Below are 24,352 nucleotides of genomic sequence, written 5' to 3' on the forward strand. Positions count from 1 at the left end.
AGGGAAGGTGGTGGTGAAATGCCTACCATTTCCTGGAGAGCAGTATCACCTTAGTGGTTGCTATGGAAACACAGCTCACTCTTTAAGATGCTGCAGATGCCATTAGCCTCACAGATAAAGCCATAGCCTCCCCAAGAAGTGAAGTTACAGTGAATAAGGCATTCTCCGTAGTGGCTGAAAAAGGTTCCTGGCCTTAGGTGGAGAACAAAGGAAGCTTTCTGTCCATCTCATGTCAGCCACCCAAAGGTAACTGGGGGCTAGAACGAGAATGGCTGCAAGGAGCTGAGTTTTATTTACTTATTTAACTTATATGCCACCCTCTGCAAGGAGCTAAAGTGGCCTTGCACATCTCCCCCTTGCCTCACTTCATCCTCACAAGGACCCCACAAGGTAAGTTAGGCTGTCAGTCGAGTGACTAGCCCAAGCAAGCTACCGTATTTTTTTGCTCCATAAGACGCACTTTTTCCCTACTAAAAACCAAAGGAAAATGTGTGTGCGTCTTATGGAGCGAATGCAGGGGGGAGGCAGGCGGGAAAAGCCCCCAAGAGCCGCACACAAGCTCCGTGCGGCTCTTGCGGGCTCCTCCCCAGGAGGGAGAAGGGACTGACTGGCCGCATCAGTCCCTTCCCCCACCGCCTAGAAAAGCCAGCAGAAGCCGCGCAGCCCCTTTAAAGAGCGCGCGGCTTCTGCGGGCTTCTGCGGGAGGTGGGGGAGCCACGCACTCTTTAAAGAGCACACCACTCTTGGGGGCTTTTCCCTGAGGAGGGAGAAGGGACTGACTGGCTGCGTCAGTCCCTTCTCCCACCTTGTAAAAAGGCCCGCAGGAGCCGCACGCTCCTTAAAGGGTGCGCAGCTCCTGTGGGCTTTAGCGGGAGGTGGGGAATACTCCCACAGCTTGTCGGGGCTGGCGGGGGAAGCCCGGGCTCCCCCCCCGCCAGCCCCGATAAGCTCCTGAGCAGCTCTAAGGTAGCCCGCGAAGCCTCCGCAAGGCAGCAGCGAGCCTTCAACCCGCTGCCCTGCAGAGGCTTCACACAGCTATCCCTGGCTTCTGCGGGAGGTAGGGGAAGGGACAGAGCAGCTCTGTCCCTTTCCCCACCTCCTGCAAAAGCCAGGGATAGCCGTGCTCCATTTACAGAGCCGCGTGGAGTGTGTGTGTGGCTCTTGGGGGCTTTCCCCCCAAGAGCCACACACACACTCCACGCGGCTTGTGAAAGGGAGCGCTGAGCAGAGCCTGGGATGCATACAGGCTCTGCTCAGTGCTCCCTTTAAATAATATTTTTTTCCTTGAATTCCCCCTCAAGAAACTAGGTGCACCCTATCATCAGGTGCGCCTTATGGAGTGAAAAATACGGTACATGGCCAAGCAAGGATTTGCACCCTGGTCTCCCAAGCTCCTAGTTCAATGCTCTAATCCCATGGTTCCCAATGTGGGGGCACACGCCCCACAGGGGGGCAATTTGAGAACGAGTTATCCACCATCAATGGCCTTTTAGGCTGCCTCCACGTGAATTGGGGGGGGGGTGTCACTGAATAAGAATTATATGTCACGGGGTGGGGTGGGGGTGGGCATTAGGATTTTAGGAGCATGGTTTAAAAAAAAGGTTGGGAACCACTGCTCTAACCACTTTAAGGAGAGTGGGTATGCAAGGCTGGAAAGATTTTCATGATTAAGGATTTTCAACATCAAATCTATTGACCCGCCCTTCACCATCAAGCCGGGCTTACAGAAATTTAAAAGCCCAGTCCCCCCCCCCTCCTTTTAACCCACGCGCATTTAAAGCAGCTCGCAGTCAAGGCGGGGAGGGGGAGTGAAGCAGTTAAAAGCAAATAGAAATAGAGTCGCAGGGAAAAGGTGTGCGCCTTCTCGGGGCTTCGCGTGCCAGCCTGTTAAGGTCCCGCGCTTACTTCAGAGTAGACCACTTAGAAACAGCGGAGGGGGATTACTGCGGAGCAACACGCGGGGGGATTCCCCTGCGCCTCTGGTGAACAACTCCCCTTTCCCAAAAGACGCAGCTGCTTCCCCCGCCCCCCGGGCCGTTTTCTATTGGTCCGCGGGTGACGTAGGCGCGCAGTCCCCGCCCACAAGTTGGACCGTAGTAATGCCTAAGGGGATGGGGGGGCGGGCGAATCGATCTCAGGCTCCTGGGCGGGGGGAGGCGATGAGACAAAGAGCGCCCGATCTTGTATAAACGACCAGAGGGAGTTTCGAGGAATTCGAGCCTCCTTCTTATCTCTGGGGAAATGAGTGAAAAGGAAGGGGGAATACTCCCCTGGCTTCCCCCTTCGCCTTGTTTCCCAAGGGCCGTGGTGGTGCTAGGGTTAAAAAGGTCCCTTCGTTCTTTACCCCCCCCTCCGCTCCGTCGTCTCTCTTCGGTGGAGTCGGCCAGGCAGGGAAGCCGCTTGCTGATTGGCTGGATCGGATTCTCAGCCTTGCGAGCGCGTTGATTAAATGCATGCCCTTTAAAGCGCTGATGTTCTTCGCGGGAGAAGCTGCGAAGCCTCCTTCCTTTACCCCTTTTTGATTGAGAGCAGGGCCGGATTTACGTATAAGCTAGACAAGCTATAGCTCAGGGCCCCACTCTCTTGGGCCCCCAAAAAAAATTTAAAGGGGGAAAAAAAACCCTGGATGTACATTTCCAAAATATAAGATAAACAATAAAACCTAGTCCATCTAATCTTTGTATTCTTCACAAGGTTAGTCTAAGCACAACCAAACTTTTGTGTTTGATCCCTGTTTGTGTAAATATTCATTTAAGCATTCCCATTGTTTCTGTACCATAGTTTTAGATTTATGCCTTATTATATCCACCAGTTTTGCTAACTCCAGATATTCACATAGTTTACTTAACCATTCCATTTTTGTTGGGATGTTATTTCCTTTCCAGTAACTGGCCACCAATGTTCTCACTGCTGTTGCTGCATATACGAATATGTTAATTTTATCTTTGGGGATATCCTTACTCAAAATTCCTAATAAGTATGCTTCTGCCCTTTTGTTATATGAAGCCTTTATTAATTTTGTGATTTCTTCATGGATCATTTCCCAGAATTTTTTGAGCTCTGAACATGTCCACCACATATGGTATAGAGTACTCTTCATCTTATTGCATCTCCAACATTTATTACTAATCGATCTATTCATTTTTGCTAGTCTGTCTGGTGCCATATACCATCTGTGGTGCATCTTCATATAATTCTCTCTTATTGAATTGCAGGCTGTAAAATGTATGTTTCCCCCAAAAAACTTTTCCAATCTTCCATATCAGTTGTATATCCTAGATCCCATTCCCACTTTAGCATATTCTCTCCTTTTACTTCTTGGTCTATTAAACTATACAGTTTCAAAAGTGTTTTTTGGTTATTTTGTAATACCTCTCTTTCTAATTTTGATGTTTTATTCCCAAATCCCCTAATTTTTATATCTTTCTCATATGTAGCCTTAAGTTGGAAATATTCTAGCCAATTTAAATTATCATTCTTGATCTTATTTCTTCCTTTTCTTTATCTTATTCTTGTTGTTGTTCTTTTCTTTTATATTTTACCTTTCGTTTCTTTTCTTTATTGTGAATATTGTTTTGTAGAGGTGCAAATAATTGTAAATATGAGAAGAGGTAAAATGTTTTCCAATTTTCTATTGGTTACATGTATTTTCCTTTTTTTTGTATATATATATATTTTTAAATATGAGAAGAGGTAAAATGTTTTCTAATTTTCTATTGGTTACATGTATTTTCCTTTTTTTTTTTGTGTGTGTGTGTATATATATATATATATATATATATATTATTTGTACTCAATAAAATTAGTAATAAATAAATAAATACATAAAGTTCATCACGTGTCCATCTCCTCGTCCCACTTGGCAGCGTCAGGCAACTTCATGTTTTGTCACATGAAATCAAGGAACATGGAGGCCTGCAGTAACCGGCCCAGCCTCTGGAAGTGCCGTGTATGGTAGGAGAGACTCCACAGCTGCTTTGATCCCTTCGTATTGCAAGAGGCTCTCTGGCGTCTCATGCTTGAGGAGGGTTTCCACCACTGCCTGAGCCTCGAGGTAGTTCCACCAGTTTGTGTTCCACGTGATGGAAAACTTCAACACAGCCTCTGTAAGAAGGGGTTTGGGGAGGACATGTCAGGAAGGAGTGCAAGTTGCAGGCAGCGTGGCCACCTTGAACCAACACACCTCTCTTGCGAAGCGTGGCCAGATCTGGGCACACATCTGACCTGCACCTTTCTTCAAGGCAGGGAAGCAGATCCAACACCCCTGCCCACCTAGTAGAAACAATTAATGATGGGAGGGGTGACTGAGTTTATTCCAGACTACATGGCTTGCAGGAATGGGTTTTATAATATTTATAAAAGTACAACAACAAGAACAATATGTATTATAATCTTTGCTCTAGTATTACAGAGCTGGTGGAGCTGGTGGAGCTAATTTGAGGCTGTGTATACACCATACAAAGGGACACGGGTAGCGCTGTGGGTTAAACCACAGAGCCTATGACTTGCCAATCAGAAGGTCGGTGGTTCGAATCCCCATGACGGGGTGAGCTCCTATTGCTCGGTCCCTGCTTGTGCCTACCTAGCAGTTTGAAAGCATGCCAAGTGCAAGTAGATAAATAGGTACCGCTCCGTGCACTGCTCTGGTTTTCCAGAAGCGACTTAGTCATGCTGGCCACATGACCCGGAAACTGTACGCCGGCTCCCTCGACCAATAAAGCGAGATGAGTGCAGCAACCCCAGAATCTTTCACGACTGGACCTAATGGTCAGGGGTCCCTTTACCTTTTTTAGACACCATACATTTAAAAGCATTATCGCTTCTCCCCTGTAAGAATCCTGGGAACTGTAGATTACCCTTCTACCGCACAGCTACAATTTGTAGCACCCTTTACAAACTGCAGTTCCCAGGATTCTTTGGGAGAAATGTGCTTTTAATGCCTTTTTTTCCTGCAGCAGGCATGCTCAGCTACCTCTCTGGAAGCTCAATCCCACAGAAAGCTGTGACGGCCACCAACTTGGATGGTTTTATGCAGGAAAGGCTATCAATGGCCACTAGGCACGATGGCTATGCTCTACCTCCACAGTCAGTGGCAGCAACGTTTGTGAATAGTAGTTGCTGGAAGATGCAGGAAGGGAATACAGAATGCTCTTGTTTCCACAGGCCTCTGGTTGGCCACTGTGAGAACAGGATGCTGGACTAGACAGGCCAATGTGGCCTCATCCAGCAGGCACTTCTTATGTCCTTACGTGGTTCATGGGTAGAGATTGTGAGAAGGCATCTTCCAAAGCAATCCCACCCCAGCATCTCCTGGTGGGGCTGGGAGCGCTCCCTCTGTGCTTTGGAGGCTTCGTGTTGCTATCTCTGAAGCCAAGGAGCCTGCATTCGCTCCATAGGACGCACACACATTTCCCCTTAATTTTTGGAGAGGGAAAAGTGCGTCCTATAGAGCGAAAAATACGGTATATCCAAAACCCATGTAAGGGTGAGAAAAACATAAATTTTACAGCGTGTGACCTATTAAGGGAGAACTACAGAAAAATTCATCATAGATGGTACTTAACTCCTGACAGATTGTCAAAAATGAATAAAATGAACAACAATAAATGCTGGAAATGTAATAGGACAAAAGGCACGTTATACCACATGTGGTGGACTTGCTCAAAGATTAAAACCTTTTGGGACATGGTCCACGACGAGATAAAAAAATTGACAAGGGCATCACACAGTAAAAAGGCAGAGGCATATCTACTAGGAATTGTTGATAAATATAAGTACTTAATTCGTTCCAGAGGTCTGTACTTAACCTGAAACTCTTCTTAACCTGAAGCACCACTTTAGCTAAAAGGGGCCTCCTGCTGCCGCTGCGCTGCTGGAGCATGATTTCTGTTCTCATCCTGAAGCAAAATTCTTAACCTGAAGCACTATTTCTGGGTTAGCGGAGTCTGTAACCTGAAGCGTATGTAACCTGAAGCGTATGTAACCTGAGGTACCACTGTACGTGACAACAGCGACAAGAGTTTTTATTGCTAGCTATTGGAAAAAGGATAGCGTTCCAACAAAAAGAGAATGGCTGGGGAAACGGACCTCCGGAACGAATTAAGTACTTAACCCGAGGTACCACTGTACATGAAAAGAATGTGTGCTTTTATTTAAAATGCATCTCTCGGATATTTGTGGGGCATAGGAATTCGTTCATCCCCCCCCCCAAAAAAAAAATATAGTCCAGCCCCCACAAGGTCTGAGGGATAGTGGACCAGCCCCTGCTGAAAAAGTTTGCTGACCCCTGGCTTAGGGCCTCATCAAACCTAAATCCGGCCCTGCTCACAGGGTTGTTGTGGGGATCCTAAATGAGGAAGGGCGGACCATGCACGCCACATTGAGCTCCTTGGAGGAAAAGGCGGGGGTTGATGCAGTGCATTTAAATAAATAAAACAAGCCTTCGGGAAAAAGAAGCACAGAGCGAGGCGGACCCAAAGCACGGGTGCCCAAAGCAGCTGGCGGGCAGAAACTCATCCAGGCGCTCCGCCCAGCCCGTGCGCCCTCCTCTCCGGGGCGCGAAGGTCCTTGCGCCTCGCCGTCGTGGAGAGACTTCGCGGGCCGCCGAGGCGAGAGAGCGCCGAGCTGGGGCGCTGCGCTCTTCCTGTCTCCCGATCGCCGGGAAGGGAAGGAGGGAGCTGGAGCTGGGAGCGCCCCGGGAAGAACTCCTCGGCGGAGGCGGGCTATGGAGGGCGCAGCCTCGGTCTCCTCCGGCCGGGAGTAGCCGCCGAGCCGGCATGGCCCTGTCCGGCTCTTCGCCGGAGCTGCGCCTGCCTCTGACTCGGATCTCCGAGGCGGAGATGGAGCTCTACTACCGGCTCCTGCGAGCCGCAGTCAGGGCCGAGTCCTCGGCCGCCGCCGGTAAGTCGCCGCCTCTGGCCGGGCAGCAACAGCAGCTGCAATGCAGCGAGGGTCGGGGGCGGGTGTCCTCCCTCTGCCCGCCCCGCTTCCATTTCTACCGGCGATCTCCCTCTCTCCCTCTCCCCCCCCCCCGCCCTCGTCAAGGCACAGAAGTTACCCCGCGACGGGGGTGGGATGGGGGAGTTACAGAGGGGCTTCTCACGGACCCCCTCCCCCCCAAAAGATGGGCTGCATCGCTACAGCATTCAGTCTCCTAATAATAACATTTTGGGGGATGGACGCATGAGGGTTGCCAACTGACCTGTCTTGCATCTTAAAGAAGGGTCCAGTTGCAAAAATCAGCAGGTGCACCGGTGCCCTTCCTCACTCAGGCCCCTTCGCTCCATGGAGATAACCGTGGTTTCCTCTTGCTGGTGCATGCAGAGCAGGTGAGGGCAACTGAGAAGTTGGCAATGCTATGTATTCACTGGTGGGGCTTCTTTCTGTGCATACAAGGAAAATCTACAGGTGTTGGAGCCTTGGAGGGAGGAGCAGCTTCCATTCTGATGGATGCAGAGTGCTGTGAACAGAAAGGGATGAGGGACTTTAGGCCTAGCAGCCAATGTGGCCCCCAAGCTACTCAGACTGGCCCTGTAACTCTCCCTGGACCACCCTTTTTAATAGCGTGTTCTGTGCACCTTCTCTAGCTAGAATGTGACCTTGAACTGGAACCTAGGAACACAAACTCCTCATACTGAGTCAGAAGCATTGGGCCATCTAGCTCAGTATTGCCTACACTGACTGGCAGCAGGATTTCAGACAGGTTTTTCTCCCAGCTCTACCTGGACATGCTGGGGAGATGCTGCTGCTGGTGGGTGGGTGTGTAAACTAGCCTACTCTACTAAGGATAGTAGTAGTAGTAGTCGTAGTAGTAATACAGTGGTACCTCAAGTTACATACGCTTCAGGTTACAGACTCCAGAAATAGTACCTTGGGTTAAGAACTTTGCTTCAGGATGAGAACAGAAATCGCGCGGCAGCAGTGGGAGGCCCCATTAGCTAAAGTGGTGCTTCAGGTTAAGAACAGTTTCAGGTTAAAAACGGACCTCCGGAACGAATTAAGTACGTAACCAGAGGTACCACTGTAATAATAATAATAATATTAATAATAATAATAATAATAATGGGGTGTACAAATGTAAAACTTACATTTGTTGTCCTTCCCACTTTTTTTCTGGTTCCACCCAGTGCTGGCAAGTGGCCCTTTGAAAGTTGCTAAAAAGGGAATATGATCCTCACTGTTCTTCTCCCACCATGACATCATAGCATTTTAGGAATTTGAAAGTCCTGAAGCAAGTAGTGTATCCTACTCATTCAGTGACTACCTTTGCTGATAGATCATTCTGGGAACTGGGTAGGGATGGGTGGTCTAGGGACGTCTTGCATCCAAATTGGCCCACAGCCCCCAACTCCTTCAGTAGCCCTCTTTCACTACCAGCAGATGAATGGATTTGGCCCAGAGGCTGATAGTTCCCAACTCCCTTGTCATTCCAACGTTTGCTCTGCGGTGGGGGGGGGGAGGCGGCTTGCAAAATCTCCAGCAATCATCACTGGAAATAAGGGTGTGTCTGTTCCTGTGCAAGTGAGAAGTTTGGGGGACCCTGGGCCTTGATTGTGTGTGCAACCATTGGTGTGCAACTTTGCTGGTGGTTCAGTCCTCAATGCCATCTACATGTTCGGTTGGGAATGACCCCCCCCACCACCACCACCTGAAACCCTAGAGAGCCACTGGCAGTGTAGGCCTGGGTTGGGCTGCTGGTCCGTAGGTCACTCTTGACCTGTCTGTGGTCCTGTTTGGCCCATGAGGCCATTAACCCCCCACCCCCACCCATTTGTCAATCATCTGACATCATTGGGTCACATCAGTTGATGGATGGGAGGCAGGGGTTTAATGCAGCTTGGTGCATCTTCTCCAATGTACAGTATTACCTGCAGTGAGCTCACTGGGGAAGCAGACCACCCACCCCATGAATTAACTCTGACAGGTAGGAGGGACCATAGCTTATGGTGTCACCATGATCTCAGGTGGCTGGTCCCACCCAGCTGCCATAGTGGACCCACTGATCCGCTGGGCCAGAAAGATTCCTCGTCCCTGGTGTAGTTGTTTGGTGTACTAATGGTTTGAGTTGGGCTGAATGAAGCAGCTACTTGTGTACTGTACTGGGGCTCCAGCTAGCTGGTTGAGAGGGTCCAGGTTCAATTCTCAACATCTCCAAGTAGGGCTGGTACATATCCCCTTCCTGAAACTCTCTGCCAGTCACTGTTGACTGAGCTGCTAACTCCCTCCGCAGTCCACAGCTGTGAACTGATTCATACATGCATGTGAGTGTGTCATGTGAATGTGTGAACAGACTCATGTGTTGGTTACTGGGAGTTGGGGTCTCCCAACATCTGGAGGGTCACAGGCTCCCCACCCGCCCTCTAAAGAGAGATCTGCTTGCAGCCATCAAAATAGTACTCTGATCATGGGTGGCTTTGGGGAATCATAACATACGTCCCTGGGAGTCTGTAGCAATTACGGTAACCTGAAGCAGCAACATTGACCTTAAAAGCAGGTGAATCAAGCTGTTGGAAATGCTGGGGCTTGTCCTGGAGCAGGTGTGGCAGTGAGACATGTAAACTGCTAGAGCAGGTGACTTGTCAGGCTGCATCCTTCTCGGTGGGAGAAAGGATGCTGTGCTGGAATTTGGGCAATTGCGAAAGGATGTAATGCAAGCAGCTATTGACAAGAACTGGGTTTTTACTCTAGCAAACAGCAGCTGAGTGAGGTTTGTCCAGAGGCTGTAGTGTTTCGGGCTGCAGGTGCTGGCTTGCATCGTGAAATGCTCATCCGCCACACAACATTTTCCTGCACGGAGGAGGAAAGCAACAACAGTGCGCCACAGGCTTCCTTGCTTTCTACCATGCAATTGTATGAGCCTCGAGTCTGGTGTGATGCTGTCTGCCAGACACAGGTCTGCCACTTCAGCTGCTGTTTGTAAGAAGGAGGCTTTTGTGCAGGGAGGGGGAATCACCAATTACTCTGGCCCTGGGAGGATTCCCATCACGACCCTATTCCTCCTCAGCTTCCTGATGGCAGGCATGAGGGCTTGACCTGGCTCACTGTGCTATTCAGTAGTAAATTTAGTTGGGGTTTCCTAACCGTGAACATTCTGAACTATTGTATAAATATTATTCTGTTTATGGTAAAACTGACCTAATTTTAGATGTATACATAGTAATAATAACAATTTTTCTTACTGTGTTTTTTGCACTATCAGGAATGGGGAACCTCAGGCCTAGGGGACAAGTACAGTCCTCCGAGTCTCACTCTCTGGCCCTTAGAAGCCTCCTGGGGCCACACCCCCCATCCTTCTCGCTTCAAACCCTCCCTGAGTGTTTTTGCCTGGGTGGAATGTGTCCTTGAACTCTCATAATGATAAGGCTTCTTGTTTGCCTTTAAGAAAAAGACAGAAATAGGTGTGCTGAGTGTTGTCAGGAGCCAAGTGGGCAGTAAATCACACTGTGCAAGTTGGAATTAACTCTTCATTAGCAAAAACATGATCTTCACAGATTTGGCAGGATGTCAGGCCTAATGAGCACAGCAGCTCACCCCTGGTAGGTTTTGTCCCATGGATCAGTTGCTGAGACTGAAATCTCCCCCCTCCCCAGCTGCCCAGTCCTCTCCTCTCCAGGGGTTTCCCCAAGCAACCTAAGACTGCGCCTGCATGAAGCTAACTTCTCCTCCACCCTTTCCATGCCTCTTCTGGTTCTTGGACACAAGTGGGGAGGAGATCTTGTTGCAGCAGGAGAGGGAGATACCCGTGGCTCTTCTCCAGCCAGACTCATCTCTGCCTCTTGGCCTCCCTCCTCTCCTGCTTCCAATTCTGAATTTGATTATGGACTCCTCTCTGCCAAAGATTTTCTCTGCCCACTAAGCCCTGCTCCCCCTTCAGCTTTTTACACCTCCTCCCAGTCTTCTCCATTGGACCCCATTGGAGAAGCTGGCGTTTGGACCAGGGGCCTTCAATATGGAAAGCATTGTCCCACCATCAGTCCCTAGGCTCTGGTCTTCCCAGCCACTCTTCTATGTCCAACCGGTCCATGACAAGCAGGTGCAGAAAGTAGCCTGCTCTTTAAAGCTCCGGTTCACATTCATTGCTCCACCCATTTTTACCTCTGACCCCACCCACCTCTGGCATGTGGCCCTTGAAAGGTTGCCCAGAAGGGAATATGGCCCTCAGGTTTTTTCTTTCTGTCCTTGCTTATGCTCTTCCTGGAGGTATCTGTTTGTTGGGCCACTGTGGAGAGCACCCAATGAAAGGAAAACGATTCAGTGGCTGCTATTATTATTGTGCTGCTATAACTTTTTAAGCTTATTGTAAATGCAGGAACTTGCCTTAGACCAAGTCAGACCATGGGCCAAACTAGCTCAGCACTGTCAACACTGGCTGGCAGCATCTATCAAAGATTTCAGGTAAAGTCTTTTGGAGAAGCTGGCGTTTGGACCAGGGGCCTTCAATATGGAAAGCATTCTCTTCACCACTGAGCTATGGATATTCTTAATGAACTCCATATGCTGCCTTATCTTGACACAGACTGTGGGCCCTTATATTGTCAACACTGGTTGGCAGGAGCTCTGCAGACTTTCCAGCCCTATTTGGAGATGCTGGTGACTGAACCTAGGATTGATCCTGGGATTTTCTGATTGCAAAGCAGAGGCTCTATCACTGAGCTTCATCCCTTTCCCAACTAAACCAGAGTTGGGGGATTCTGAGTGATGGGACCCCCTTTGTGGGTCCCCAGGACATTTGCCTGGCATCTACCTTTTAGGTGTCTGCTGAAGTCAATTTTGCTTTTCTGGGCGTTTCAATGACTAATGCTGTCTTTGAGAGCCAGCATGGTGTAGTGGTTAAGAGTGGCAGTTTTGCAATCTGGGGAACCGGGTTCGCATCTCCGCTCCTCCACATGCAGCTGCTGGGTGACCTTGGGCCAGTCACACTTCTTTGAAGTCTCCCAGCCCCACTCACCTCACAGAGTGTTTGTTGCGGAGGAGGAAGGGAAAGGAGAATGTGAGCCGCTTTGAGACTCCTTCGGGTAGTGATAAAGCGGGATATCAAATCCAAACTCTTCTTCTTCTTTTATTACTGCCAATCGTGTTTTTATAGCTGTGGAGGACTGCATGATTGGTCTTTTAAAATGCTGCTTATTGAATATTTTATTTAGTTGTATTTATCACTAAACCTCTATTCCACCCAATAAACAAGGCAAAGTTTTGCTTTTCGTTTGTTTGTTTTTGTGTTCGAATTACACTTTGCTGCTTTGGAACCCTGTCTCTATCCTAAAAATCCCATCTATCCCATCTTCCAGATTGCCCTTCTAGATTATTTTGTCTCTCCACCCACCCCGCCCCACTGCAAAAAAATATTTTATCCAAAGCTCATAGCTGTGCATGCTATTAAAAATAGATGCTTCAGATGCTGTTACAGAGCTTTCAGAATATAGGGCAACAACGTCCCAAAAGGCTTTGGATGCTTTCGTAAGCTGAAGAGAGTGTCTCAAGGAGAGAGGAGCAGATTGAAACAGCCATACAGGACGTTTAAAACCCTACACATGTCACACCAGCATTAACTGGTGTGGTGGGTCCCAGCATCCTAATTGTTTACTGTAATAATTATAAAAAGTGACAGCAGGTGTGTGTTGGGTAGAAAGATTTGTTTTGGATTGTAAATGGGAAGTAGGGAATGCCATTTAATTCCATGGTATATCTGCTTTTATTGCTAGTGTGTTTTAGGATCATTTCTTCATTTTAAATGTGTGGATACTTTGACTTCCAGGAATAGGATTTTATGGTTCTCTGAAGAGTCCCCGCTGTCACCCTTAACAGCCCAAAAGGCACAAAAGGAAACAGGACTAATAATAATAATAATAATAATAATAATAATAATAATAATAATTTTTATTTATACCCTGCCCTCCCTGGCCAAAACCGGGCTCAGAGCAGCTAACATCAAACATATAACACATTAACATAAAATCAGGCAATCAATTAAAATACATCCTCAAATCAGATCAGGATCAGAATAAAATCCAATCAGATGGCAACCCGCAGATTAGCGTTGGGGACCTTAAATGCTCACGAGGCCCAACTGTTTGTGCTGAACTTCTATTAGCCTGTGAGAAAAATTGGGAGGTCACTTTCATGCAAGTTCTTATGAAAGGGGAGAGGGAGTCAGACTGAACTCCAACCAAAGGCCTGGTGGAACAGCTCCGTAGGGCTGGGCTCTGCTGTTAAATTATGAGATTCTATTTTGGCAGAAATTCCACACCTTTTCACAAAATGGCTATTTAAGCACCAAAGGTTGGAAGCTTTTGCAAGATTCTTTTTTGTGCTTGTAGGAACTTACTGTGCCTTTGTCCCAATGTTATTATTTTCATGCACTGGGGAATTTAGTGTTGGACTAATCAGAGCTCTGAAGATCTTTGCCACGTATTGTCAACTCAACCAATTAACCATCAACCATGTTAAATCCAAGATTCTGATTTTCTCCAGAAGCCGGAGATTATACGAATGGAAGCTTGGTGGAGCAAAAATAGAACAAGTTCTAAAATTTCAATACCTAGGAGTTATTTTTCAATACAATTTGGGGTGGAAAGCTCAAATTCAACACCTACTTAACAAGGCCAAAACTATGTCATATGCGCTCCTCCGATTCTTTTTTTCGGATGGAGCTTTGCACGTTCCCTCGGCCCTAAAGGTGTTCAAGGCAAAAGTGGTTGCCGTGCTTGCTTATGCTGCCCCGCTTTGGGCTGTGATGACAGATCTTGCTCCTCTCGAGACACTGCAAAATCAATTCCTACGTCGGCTCCTTATGCTCCCTCTGTGCGTAAGCAATGCAGCCATGCGACTAGAATTGAAGATCGCATCCTTAGAAACTTGCCTGTGGAAGCAAGTCTTCAATTATTGGTTATCCTTGTGGCATAGACTACCAAACCACTACCTTGTCCAATGCTTATGGCAAGATGAATTCTCTAGCCCTTGGACTAGTAGAATTCATGCCAAACTCCTGAGTTATGGAATCTCTCCTTCAGATTCCCTAAAACTAGACCAAATTACTGCTCAAAGACTGATCCGCCAAAGACTGGATGACATCGATCTACAGCGAAATTATATGCTGGGGGGAGGTGTTTGTTCGCCTCAGAACATTGGTATCACATTAACTTACTGTGTTCCATCATACCTCTCCTCCCTTTCGACTGTTGCCCATAGACTGGCCTTCACCAAAGCGAGGTTCAACGTTTTTCCCTCCAACGTCCTGAGACATAGATTCTCAAAGGGCCAAGCCCCCGCCACGTGCGAATGTGATAAGGAGACACCGGAGTCGCTCCAGCACATTATGTTCACTTGCCCCCTGTTTAATGTGCCACGGGCAAATTTGTTGGGATCAATCATACAGAAACTAGAGGGCACCCCACCAAAATCCCACCTTGCCCAAATCTTGCAGGATAAGGATACTCATACGACCCTGAAAGTGGCAAGGTTCCTGGTCGCTGTCCTTACCCAAAAGCGACGCCAAGGAGCACTACAAGCTAACTAAGGCGTTGTATGCCATTCTATAGTATAGTATTTTATTGTTATAGTGGTGCTTTAGTGGCTGTTTTCCCCATGTGCACAAGTTGTTATTTATGTGTCATTTTTACCTGTATGGGCCTATGGCCGTAAATAAAAAATTACTAAAAAATTACTAGTGCCACTTTTACACAGACACACACCCTTTGTGTTGCAGAAATCCCTTCTGGGACGTTGTGTACCTTCACCCCGAAATGAGATCCTTTTCCTCCAAAGAACGTTTGGTCTGCAATCAAATCTTGCATGAATGACCAGGGATTGCTTGCAACAGCCAGCCACAATCATCACCATCCTGCAAAGGAGAAAATGACCATCTTAGAATCATAGAACTGTGGAGTTAGAAAGGGCCAAGAGGGTCATCTAGGCCAACCCCCTGCAATGCAGCAATCTTTTCCCCAACCCTGGACTTGAACCCACGACTTTTATAATTAAGAGGCTCTGAGCAACTGAGATATCATATTGGATGGCCTTCTGTCAAGGTTCTTTTGCTGCGCTCCCTGCATTGCAGGGGGTTGAACAAAATGATCCTCAGGGTCCCTTCCAGCTCCACAGTTTTATGAGTCGTCACTTCAGGGCTCTCTTGCCAGGATTCGAAAAGAGGACTTTCCTGGCTCGTGTTTAGTTTATTTCCTACACCACTTTGCTCTAGGTAGAAAAGGCCCTTGTTAGAGGGAACAGTCTCCTCTGCTTGTGCCTGGATGTGGCTCAGCTGCCCTCAGCTGAGTCTTGATGTCACTTTACTCCCTGGCTCTTATCCTTCCCATCTTTTTGTGCTTCTACTTTTTCCGTTGGGGATGCTGCATTGTTAGGAGTGTGCTCACATTTCTGCTTCATATTTACCGTGCCTTGGCATGACGAAATGGAAACATCCCCATGAACAGAGGAGAGAACCCATTGGAAAGGTAGATAAGATAAGGGATGACTACTCTGTGTTAACGGCACCATGACTATCCAGATGTGCAAACAAGGGAGCGAGATGGATTTCCCCCGTAACAGTGAAGTGCTGCTTCTAATCCACTGTAATTTAGGCTGCATTCACAAAGCAGTTTATTCACTTTCCCTGACATTTCCCTGATTGCTAACTTCTGCATTATGTTTGAGCTTTCACATGATGTAGAAGACAGAAAACTATTGGAATATAGTGCATGTTTAGTGATCATTTCCATGTAAAGTGACAAATTTGGGGTGGTATACTGGCATACAGTTCTTTCCTATTTTTGTGGGGAATCATGGGGGCTTTGCCTTTAAATGAGAACTGAATCGAATTTCTCATATCCCTAGTTGTGAGGAAACATAATTTGTGACATTGCACAATGCATTTTAATGATCAGTGGGGTACCTCTGTTGAGGCATCAGCTTCAGCTTCCAATTCTCTGGCTTTGTGAAGCCTCTCCCCCTCCCTGCCACATACGGATGTCTTGTAACCCCTCCAATTCTTCCATGGCTTCTTTCCTCCCATTCCACAAGTGGCATCAATTTTATTCTTTCCAACCAAAGAGGTAGCTAATCTCGGCCAATAATGGAAATCCAGTTTGACTTGCTTTAATTAAGAGCCTCCCTCCTTCAGGCTGGAAAGCCATTAGAGGATTAGAGGAAATTTGGGACATATAATTACAGATCTTATTTTGCAGCCCAAAGCCACTACTGCCAGGGAGCTTTAGCGGTAGATACACCCAACTGTTTTTGGATTGGCCATGCTATTTTAAAACAGTATATTCTTTAATGCACTTAAAGATTCTGGTCTGTTGCAACATATACAGAGTTGGACCATTGGTCCACCTATCTCAGTATTGTCCTTACAGACTGGCAGCAGCTCGCCAGGGCTTCAGAGCAGAGACAGTTGTAGGGCAACCTGGAGATGTTGGAGACTGAACCTGGGAACTTCTGCTTGAAAGGCATTTGCTCTGGTCTGCAGGCTTTCCCCTAAAATAGGAGCAGGAAGCTGTGATACTGCCCATCTTGCTCTATCACTCACTGGTGGCAGTTCCCCAAAACCTCTCAAAAAAGATGTTGCAGAGCTGGAAAAGGTTCAGAAAAGAACAGCCCCAAACAGCATGGTCAGTAGTTGGGTATGCTGAGAATTGCAGAAAGATTCAGATGCCAGTGTAGTCGACTTCCGTACATATATTTGGGGTGTGGCTGTGGAAAGACCATCTTGCCCTTTGCTTCAGGAAGCAAAATGCCTTCCGCTGGCCCTGGCAATGAAGCCTGGGGAAGAAGTTAAAGTATGGCATGCTCAGTTTCCTTCCCACGCACGGTAAATCTTCACAGGAACCTTGCAAGGTACGTTGGCCAGAGGCAACTGATCTGAGGTTATCCAGTGAGATTTCTAGGGATTTGGGCTGCCTGGGTCTAAGCTCAAATTTCTAGTCATTGGGCTGTGTTCACAAAACATTCGCAAGGGCCATGTGGAAATGAAGCAGACAGCAGTCCCAAGCTCCTTTCTTGTTGACTTGGGTGGAAGCAGGGTGGTGTAGTGGTTAAGAGCAGTGGACTCATAATCTGGTGAACTGGGTTTGATTCCACGCTCCTCCACATGCAGCTGCTGGGTGACCTTGGGCTAGTCACACTTCTCTGAAGTCTTTCAGTCCCACTCACCTCACAGAGTGTTTGTTGTGGGGGAGGAAGGGAAAGGAGAATGTTAGCTGCTTTGAGACTCCTTCGGGTAGTCATAAAGTGGGATATCAAATCCAAACTACTACTACTACTACTACTATTCTTCTTCTTCTTCTTCTTCTTCTTCTTCTTCTTCTTCTTCTTCTTCCCTGGGCACCCAAAAGAATCAGCAAACCAGCTATTTCTCCCATTTCTGGGTTTCCTTGGTAGCGCTCTGGCCCTTTGACAAAGCCCTCACCTGTTCCTTTTTTATAAATCACAATTGGGATTGTGTTCCACAAAGAGCAGTTGATTGGTATCGAGAAGAGTAATGAGTTTTTTAGGCGGCTAGACAGGTGTGTAGTATATCTGCTGTTTGCAAATGGTGTGGGCAGTTCTGGTGAGGGGCAGGGAAGATAAATAACAGGCAGCACTGAACCAGCCCTCCTTAAAAGGGCATTAATTACTGCACATGCTGTATCTGTGACTCAAGAACATCACCTACTCTGTAACCTTTTGCTGACCTTGTTCTTGCCCCGGTCTTGTTGTTCATAAAACTCAGGCTCAAAGTTTTAGCCCTCTGAAAGGATTCGTTGTGGGCTGCCTGCCTGCCTGCAGGTAGCTCTTTGCAGCACACTGATGGTCCGAAAGGAAGGAGGGCAAAAATCATACCTTCTGGCCCTGCCTTGATTCATCTAGATGTTTTTCAAGCTGTGAACACATCTAGATGTGTACAGTACATAAGTTACGTGAACAATCTGGGATCCTGCAAAATGCAGGGTTGTTGATTGTGCAGAGTTGCATCAGTTGATTGTGCAGAGTTGCATCAGTACGTTTCTGAGCACAATTCAAAGTGTTGGTGCTGACCTTTAAAGCCCTAAAAGGCCTTGGTCAAATATACCAGAAGGAGCGTCTCCACCTCCATCATTCTGCCCGGACACTGAGGTCCAGCTCCGAGGGCCTTCTGGCGGTTCCCTCACTGCGAGAAGCCAAGTTACAGGGAACCAGGCAGAGGGCCTTCTTGGTAGTGGCACCTGCACTGTGGAACACCCTCCCACCAGATGTCAAAGAGAAAAATAACTACCAAACTTTTTGAAGACAGCCCTGTTTAGGGAAGCTTTTAATGTTTAATAGGTTATTGTATTTTAGTGTTTTGTTGGAAGCCGCCCAGAGTGGCTGGGGAAACCGAGCCAGATGGGCGGGGTATAAATAATAAATTATTATTATTATATCATTATATTATTATAGCTCTGTCCACAGGTTGAATGAACTCGAGGTTGTGTAGATGGACCTACTCTGGAGTGACTCAGAGATGTCAGTGATGAGATAGTTCCTCCCTTCAGTTTGACAATCCAAAACAATACACAACACAAAAGGAAAATGGATTGGGAGGGAGAAAAGCAAGCTCAGACACGCTTCCTTAATTACAGAGTTCTTGGAATGGCCAGCTGGAATGGGGGAGATATCACAGAGAGGATGAAATCCTTTTCCATCTGGAGATGCTAGGGTTTGAGCCCGGCACCGTCTGCATCCAAAGCAGGTACTCTGCCAATGAGCTATGACTCTCCCACACGGAGGCTATAGAAAGGGAAGAGCAAGCACTTGAGTCGATGGGTGATGGAGATGCAGAGCTGCAGGAAGGAGAAGCCTGGAGAAAGTGGGATATAGATGTGACAGGTTCAAGCTACGCAGTGATTAAGCCATGCATTTCATGTTCCTTTTTTTGCCAGAGTCATCTCTTCCAACACGTGCAAAGGACATTGCTGAGGACTTGAAGAAAGAATTTGCATTTCTTTCTGGTGAGTATGGCAAACTCTTCTTTGTCTCCCAAACATTTTTGTAAAGTGTGATATAAATAGACAAAATTAAAGTAAACCCCACCCTACATTGCTGGGACCAGTTTGAGACTGAACAAGGGCTCCGCTGGGACCAGGGGTGGACAGTGTAGTTTGAGATGGAAGTGAAATGCAAGTCCACAGCAGTTAGCATAATAAATAAGGGCTCAAATTTAGGTTAGTTTCATGGTCACATAGTAGTGTAGTTGGACCCCTTCACGGGCAAATGATTTGGAGTGCTCCAGTGTCTTATTTCAGAGTGACTTGAGTTTTGTTTTCCTTGAAGTCCCATTGCACATAAGCCCCTTGCGTTCTCAGTGTTCCTAAACACTTAGCTTTTGAGCATGCAGAACAACTCCTCCTGGTCATTCTCCCCATGTTCTTTCTCCAGAAGGGCCCTTGGAGCCAGTCCTCAGGGGCTGACTCATCTCTTTAATTCCAGACGAGCTCCAAGTAGCACGCAGGGTGAGAAGACTCCTTCTTCGTGGTGAAAAGGTCCCCTCGCATGCTGATTGGGCAGCTTTAAGATGCTGCAGACAGTGAACCTGCTGCAGAAATAGTAATGGGTCTTTGACCCTGCCTCCCCCAGCAGGCACATGTGTTGAATGGTTTAGCAGCTGGTTTAGGATGTCTGCTTATTCCCACCCACCCCTCTCTTCCAAACTAGGTGGAAGAGGGAAAGACAACGGCTGGATCATAACATTTCCTGAAAATTCCAATTTCAACCAAATGCCTGAAGAGGTTGTGACAAAAGTTTTGAGCTACTTAACTCGGATTCCAAGGTACCCATATTTCACTCTAGTGGGTGCTGCGCTGTTACATCAGCTTGATATTGTTATAGATTTAAGGGTGGGGATCCCCCCTAAACCCTATAAATTACCAAATGCTAGAATTTTGATTATTTGGGACATGAAGGGAGAATGCAGAAGAATTCCTGTGGCTGAGCTATGTTCCTCAAGGAACAATAGAGAGCAATTGAGGGACATTAACAGTGGGACGCGGGTGGTGCTGTGGGTTAAACCACAGAGCCTAGGGCTTGCCGATCAGAAGATTGCCAGTTTGAATCCCCGTGACGGGGTGAGCTCCCGTTGCTCGGTCCCTGCTCCTGCCAACCTAGTAGTTCGAAAGCACGCCCAAAAATGCAAGTAGATTAATAGGTACCGGTGGGTAGGTAAACAGCGTTTCCGTGTGCAGCTCTGGTGTCGCTGTTCCGTTATGCCAGAAGCGGCTTCGTCATGCTGGCCACATGACCTGGAAAAACTGTCTGCGGAGCAGACAAACGTCTGCTCCCTCAGCCAGTAAAGCGAGATGAGTGCCACAACCCCAGAGTTGTTTGCGACTGGACTTAACTGTCAGGGGTCCCTTTACCTTTTAACAATACAAGAGAGGGCCTTCCCCCCTTGCCCTGAGGTGTGAACAGAGACTGGGGATTTGGAAGGTTGCCAGGGTGACTGTTCTGAGAGCAAGGAGGAGGAAGAGCAGTTGAGATCAATCCTGGGCAGGTTGCCTGAAGGTTGCCTGCACTGCTGTGGGAGTACCAACCCCTCTTGAAAGGGCCAGGCTGTAAGATCTGGACTCCCTCCATGCAGACTGAAGGTGTAAATAGGTGAATAAACGAACCATACTTCTTTTTTTTTTTTAAATAATATTTTATTGAGATTTTTAAATACCAATGCAAAATTAATAAACAATGTAACATATTTCATAACATAGTTTCATAACTTCTTTGGACTCCCTCACGTCTCCCACTCCCACTTACATCATTATAAATTTTTGCCAGCAATTTATCAACTTGTTTGCGTTCTTATGTCCCGCTCATTTAAATATAATTAATAATTCTCCAAAAAAATTATATTTTCCTCAATCTCACTTATCATCCTAATTCCAACTATTTTAATGGTGCTCAATTGTTTGTGATCTAGCATCCTTATTAACATTCAACCAAATTACAATATTTTTGTAGGTAAATCTTGAATTTCTTCCAATCTTCTTCAACCCTCTCCTCTCCCAGGTCTCGGATTCTGCCGGTCATCTCAGCCAGTTCCATATAGTCTATCAGTTGCATCTGCCATTCTTCCAGTGTGGGTAGATCTTGGGTTTTCCAATATTTAGCGATGAGTATCCTTGCTGCCGTTGTTGCATACAAGAAAAAAGTTCTGTCCTTCTTTATCACCCTCTGGCCGACAATACCCAGAAGAAAGGCCTCTGGTTTCTTAAGGAAAGTATACTTAAATACCTTTTTCAACTCATTATATATCATTTCCCAGAAAGCCTTCACTTTAGGGCACGTCCACCAGAGGTGAAAGAATGTTCCTTCATTTTCTTTACATTTCCAACATTTATTATCAGACAGGTGGTATATTTTGGCAAGTTTAACTGGGGTCATGTACCATCTATATATCATTTTCATTACATTTTCCTTCAAAGCATTACAAGCAGTGAAGTTCAACCCAGTGGTCCACAACCTTTCCCAGTCATCAAACATGATATTATACCCAATATCCTGTGCCCACTTTATCATAGCCGATTTAACCGTTTCGTCTTGTGTGTTCCATTTTAACAGCAAGTTATACATTCTTGAAAGTACCTTAGTCTTAGGTTCTAACAGTTCTGTTTCCAATTTCGATTTCTCCACCTGGAACCCTAACTTTTTGTCATTTTTAAAAACTTCTTTAATCTGAGCGTAGTGTAACCAGTCTCGCACTTTATCCTTTAGTTTCTCCAAACTCTGCAATTTCCAATTGTCTCCATCTTTTTCTAATATTTCCCAATATTTTGGCCATTTGGCCTCCATATTGGGTCTTTTTCGGGCCTTAGCTTCCAGAGGTGAAAGCCACCTTGGAGTTTTGTTTTCCAATAAGTCTTTATATTTTGTCCAGACATTAAACACTGCTTTTCTGACAATATGGTTCTTAAAGGCCTTATTGATCTTAACCTTGTCATACCATAAGTATGCATGCCAACCAAAAGCGTTATTGAAACCTTCCAAGTCCAATACGTCAATGTCTTCGAGAAGTAGCCAATCTTTTAGCCAGCAGAAAGCTGCAGCTTCATAATACAACTTTAGGTCTGGCAGGGCAAAGCCCCCTCTTTCTTTCACATCAGTTAATATCTTAAACTTAATTCTGGGCTTTTTGCCCTGCCAGACAAACTTAGAGATGTCTCTCTGCCACTTCCGGAAGCACTCCGTCTTGTCCACAATCTGCAGTGTTTGGAACAAAAACAACATTTTTGGCAATACATTCATCTTGATAGCAGCAATTTGGCCTAACAAGGAAAGTTTCAATTTTGTCCAACTATCTAAGTCTCTCTTAATTTCTGACCAACATTTTTCATAGTTATCCTTAAATAGACTCAGATTTTTTGCTGTTACGTTTACCCCTAGGTACTTTACTTTTTAAACCACTTTTAATTCTGTCTCTCTCTGAAACCGTTCTGACTCTGTAACTGTCAATTTTTTTTCCAACACCTTAGTTTTCTGTTTGTTTAATTTAAAACCCGCCACCCGACCAAAGTCTTGAATCAATTGTAATACTCTTTTCGTACTAGATTCTGGCTCCTGCAGGGTCAAAACTAGGTCATCTGCAAAAGCTTTAAGTTTGTATTGTTTCGCTCCGACCTGAATTCCTTCCACCAACCAGTCCTCTCTAATCATATTCAAGAGCACCTCCAGGACCGAAATAAAAAGCAAAGGGGAAATGGGGCAGCCTTGTCGTGTTCCTTTTTCAATTTTAAACTCTTCTGTAACCACATTGTTAACTATCAATTTGGCCTTTTGTTCTGAATATATTGCATCAATCCCATTCTCAAAACCCCATCCCACTCCCATTTCTTTTAAATTTCCCTTCATAAATTTCCAGGAAATATTATCAAAGGCCTTCTCCGCATCTATAAAAATTAATACTGCTTTTGTATTTATATCTGTTTGCAGAAGTTCCAAAATGTCAATAATGTTCCTTGTATTGGCAAACAAATGTCTACCTGGGAGAAAGCCTGCCTGGCCCTTGTGGATTACTTCGTTTAGAACTTTTTTGAATCTACTTGCCAAAATGTCTGCAAATATTTTGTAATCCACATTTAAAAGAGAGATGGGACGATAGTTCTTAAGTTGTGTCTTTTCAGCTTTCGATTTTGGTATCAATGTGATAAAGGCTTCCTTCCACGATTCCGGCGCCCTCTTCCCTTCCATAATTTCATTGCTAACCTCCATCAATGGTTGTATCAAGTAGTCTTTTAATGTCTTATAATACTTGGAGGTCAACCCATCTGGCCCTGGAGATTTGCCCAGTTGCATGTTCTGAATGGCTTGTTCAATCTCTTGTCGTGTTATTTTACAGTTCAGGATTAATCTATTTTCTTGTGACAATTTTGGTAGTCCATTTTTTTCCAAAAATTGTTTAATCTCAACCTCATCTTGCGGCCCTTGAGTGTATAATTTTTTGAAGTATCTCTGGAAGCACTTTCTAATGTCTGCCGGGTTCTGAATGTTTCTTCCTTCAATCTCTAGATTTGTAACTGTATTTAGTTTTTGTCTCCTCTTCAACTGCCAAGCTAGCAGTTTTCCACATTTATTCGCCGATTCAAAAGTTTTTTGTTTCATTAATTTAACCTTCCACTCTATTTCCTGATTTATCAATTTAGAATATTGAGCTTGATAAAGTTTAATTTCTCTCAGAATCGGCTGTGACTTCGGGTTTGATCTTAACTTCTTCTCTAATTCTTTGAATTTCTCCAAGATCTTATCTTTTCTCTCATTTTGTATCTTTTTCTTTACAGCATTCTGTTGTATCAAGAACCCCCTCATCACAGCCTTACTTGCATCCCAGATAATTCTTTTTTCCACCGTAGTGTTCATGTTTATCTCGAAGTAATCCTTCAAGGCTTTTTGGGCCTTCTTAATAATCTCCTGATCTCTAAACAAGTTGTCATTCATCTTCCATCTAAAGGAACCGGTTGGTAATAGTGTCATATCCATCTTTACTGTGTTATGGTCGGAGCAGGTCTTTGGGCAGATTTCCACCTTTCTGGCCTTGGGTGCCAGACCTCTAGATATCCATATTTGGTCGATTCTTGTCCAGGTCAGCTGGGCTTCAGAGAAAAATGTTCCCTCTCTTCCCAAGGGGTTCTTTGTTCTCCAGATGTCAATCAGATCCATATTGTCTGTCATTTCAAAAAAAGTCTTTGGTAGTCTGCCGTCTTTTGTGACGTTTTGGCTTTGTGACTTATCCATGTTAGTTGATACGACCCCATTCATATCTCCCATCATAATGATGTTGTTGTAATCCAGATAATCCAGCATAGTCTCATGCAACTTCTTATAAAATTCCGATTTCCCCTCATTGGGTGCATAAATTCCTAATATCAAAAGCTTCTCT

The 24,352-nt window shown here is 45.9% G+C and overlaps 1 protein-coding gene across 3 annotated transcripts in view; it reads left to right on the forward strand.

The window, feature by feature from the left end:
- Nucleotides 1–6,397: 6,397 nt before the first annotated feature.
- The window catches only part of MCF2 (MCF.2 cell line derived transforming sequence), an 81,958-nt gene continuing 64,003 nt past the window's right edge, over nt 6,398–24,352 (forward strand). The window contains exons 1-3 of one of the 3 annotated variants that reach the window (XM_079962663.1): nt 6,398–6,900; nt 18,873–18,941; nt 19,645–19,759. In XM_079962663.1, the coding sequence (XP_079818789.1) occupies nt 6,777–6,900; nt 18,873–18,941; nt 19,645–19,759 (308 nt within the window). In that variant the 5' untranslated portion in view covers nt 6,398–6,776. Of the gene's footprint in view, nt 6,901–18,872; nt 18,942–19,644; nt 19,760–24,352 lie in introns of those variants that run through there. The other 2 variants (XM_079962662.1, XM_079962665.1) reach the window with 2 other exon arrangements.

The sequence above is a fragment of the Podarcis cretensis genome (assembly GCF_951804945.1).
Source record: "Podarcis cretensis genome assembly, chromosome: Z".
Taxonomy (NCBI): Eukaryota; Metazoa; Chordata; class Lepidosauria; order Squamata; family Lacertidae; genus Podarcis; species Podarcis cretensis.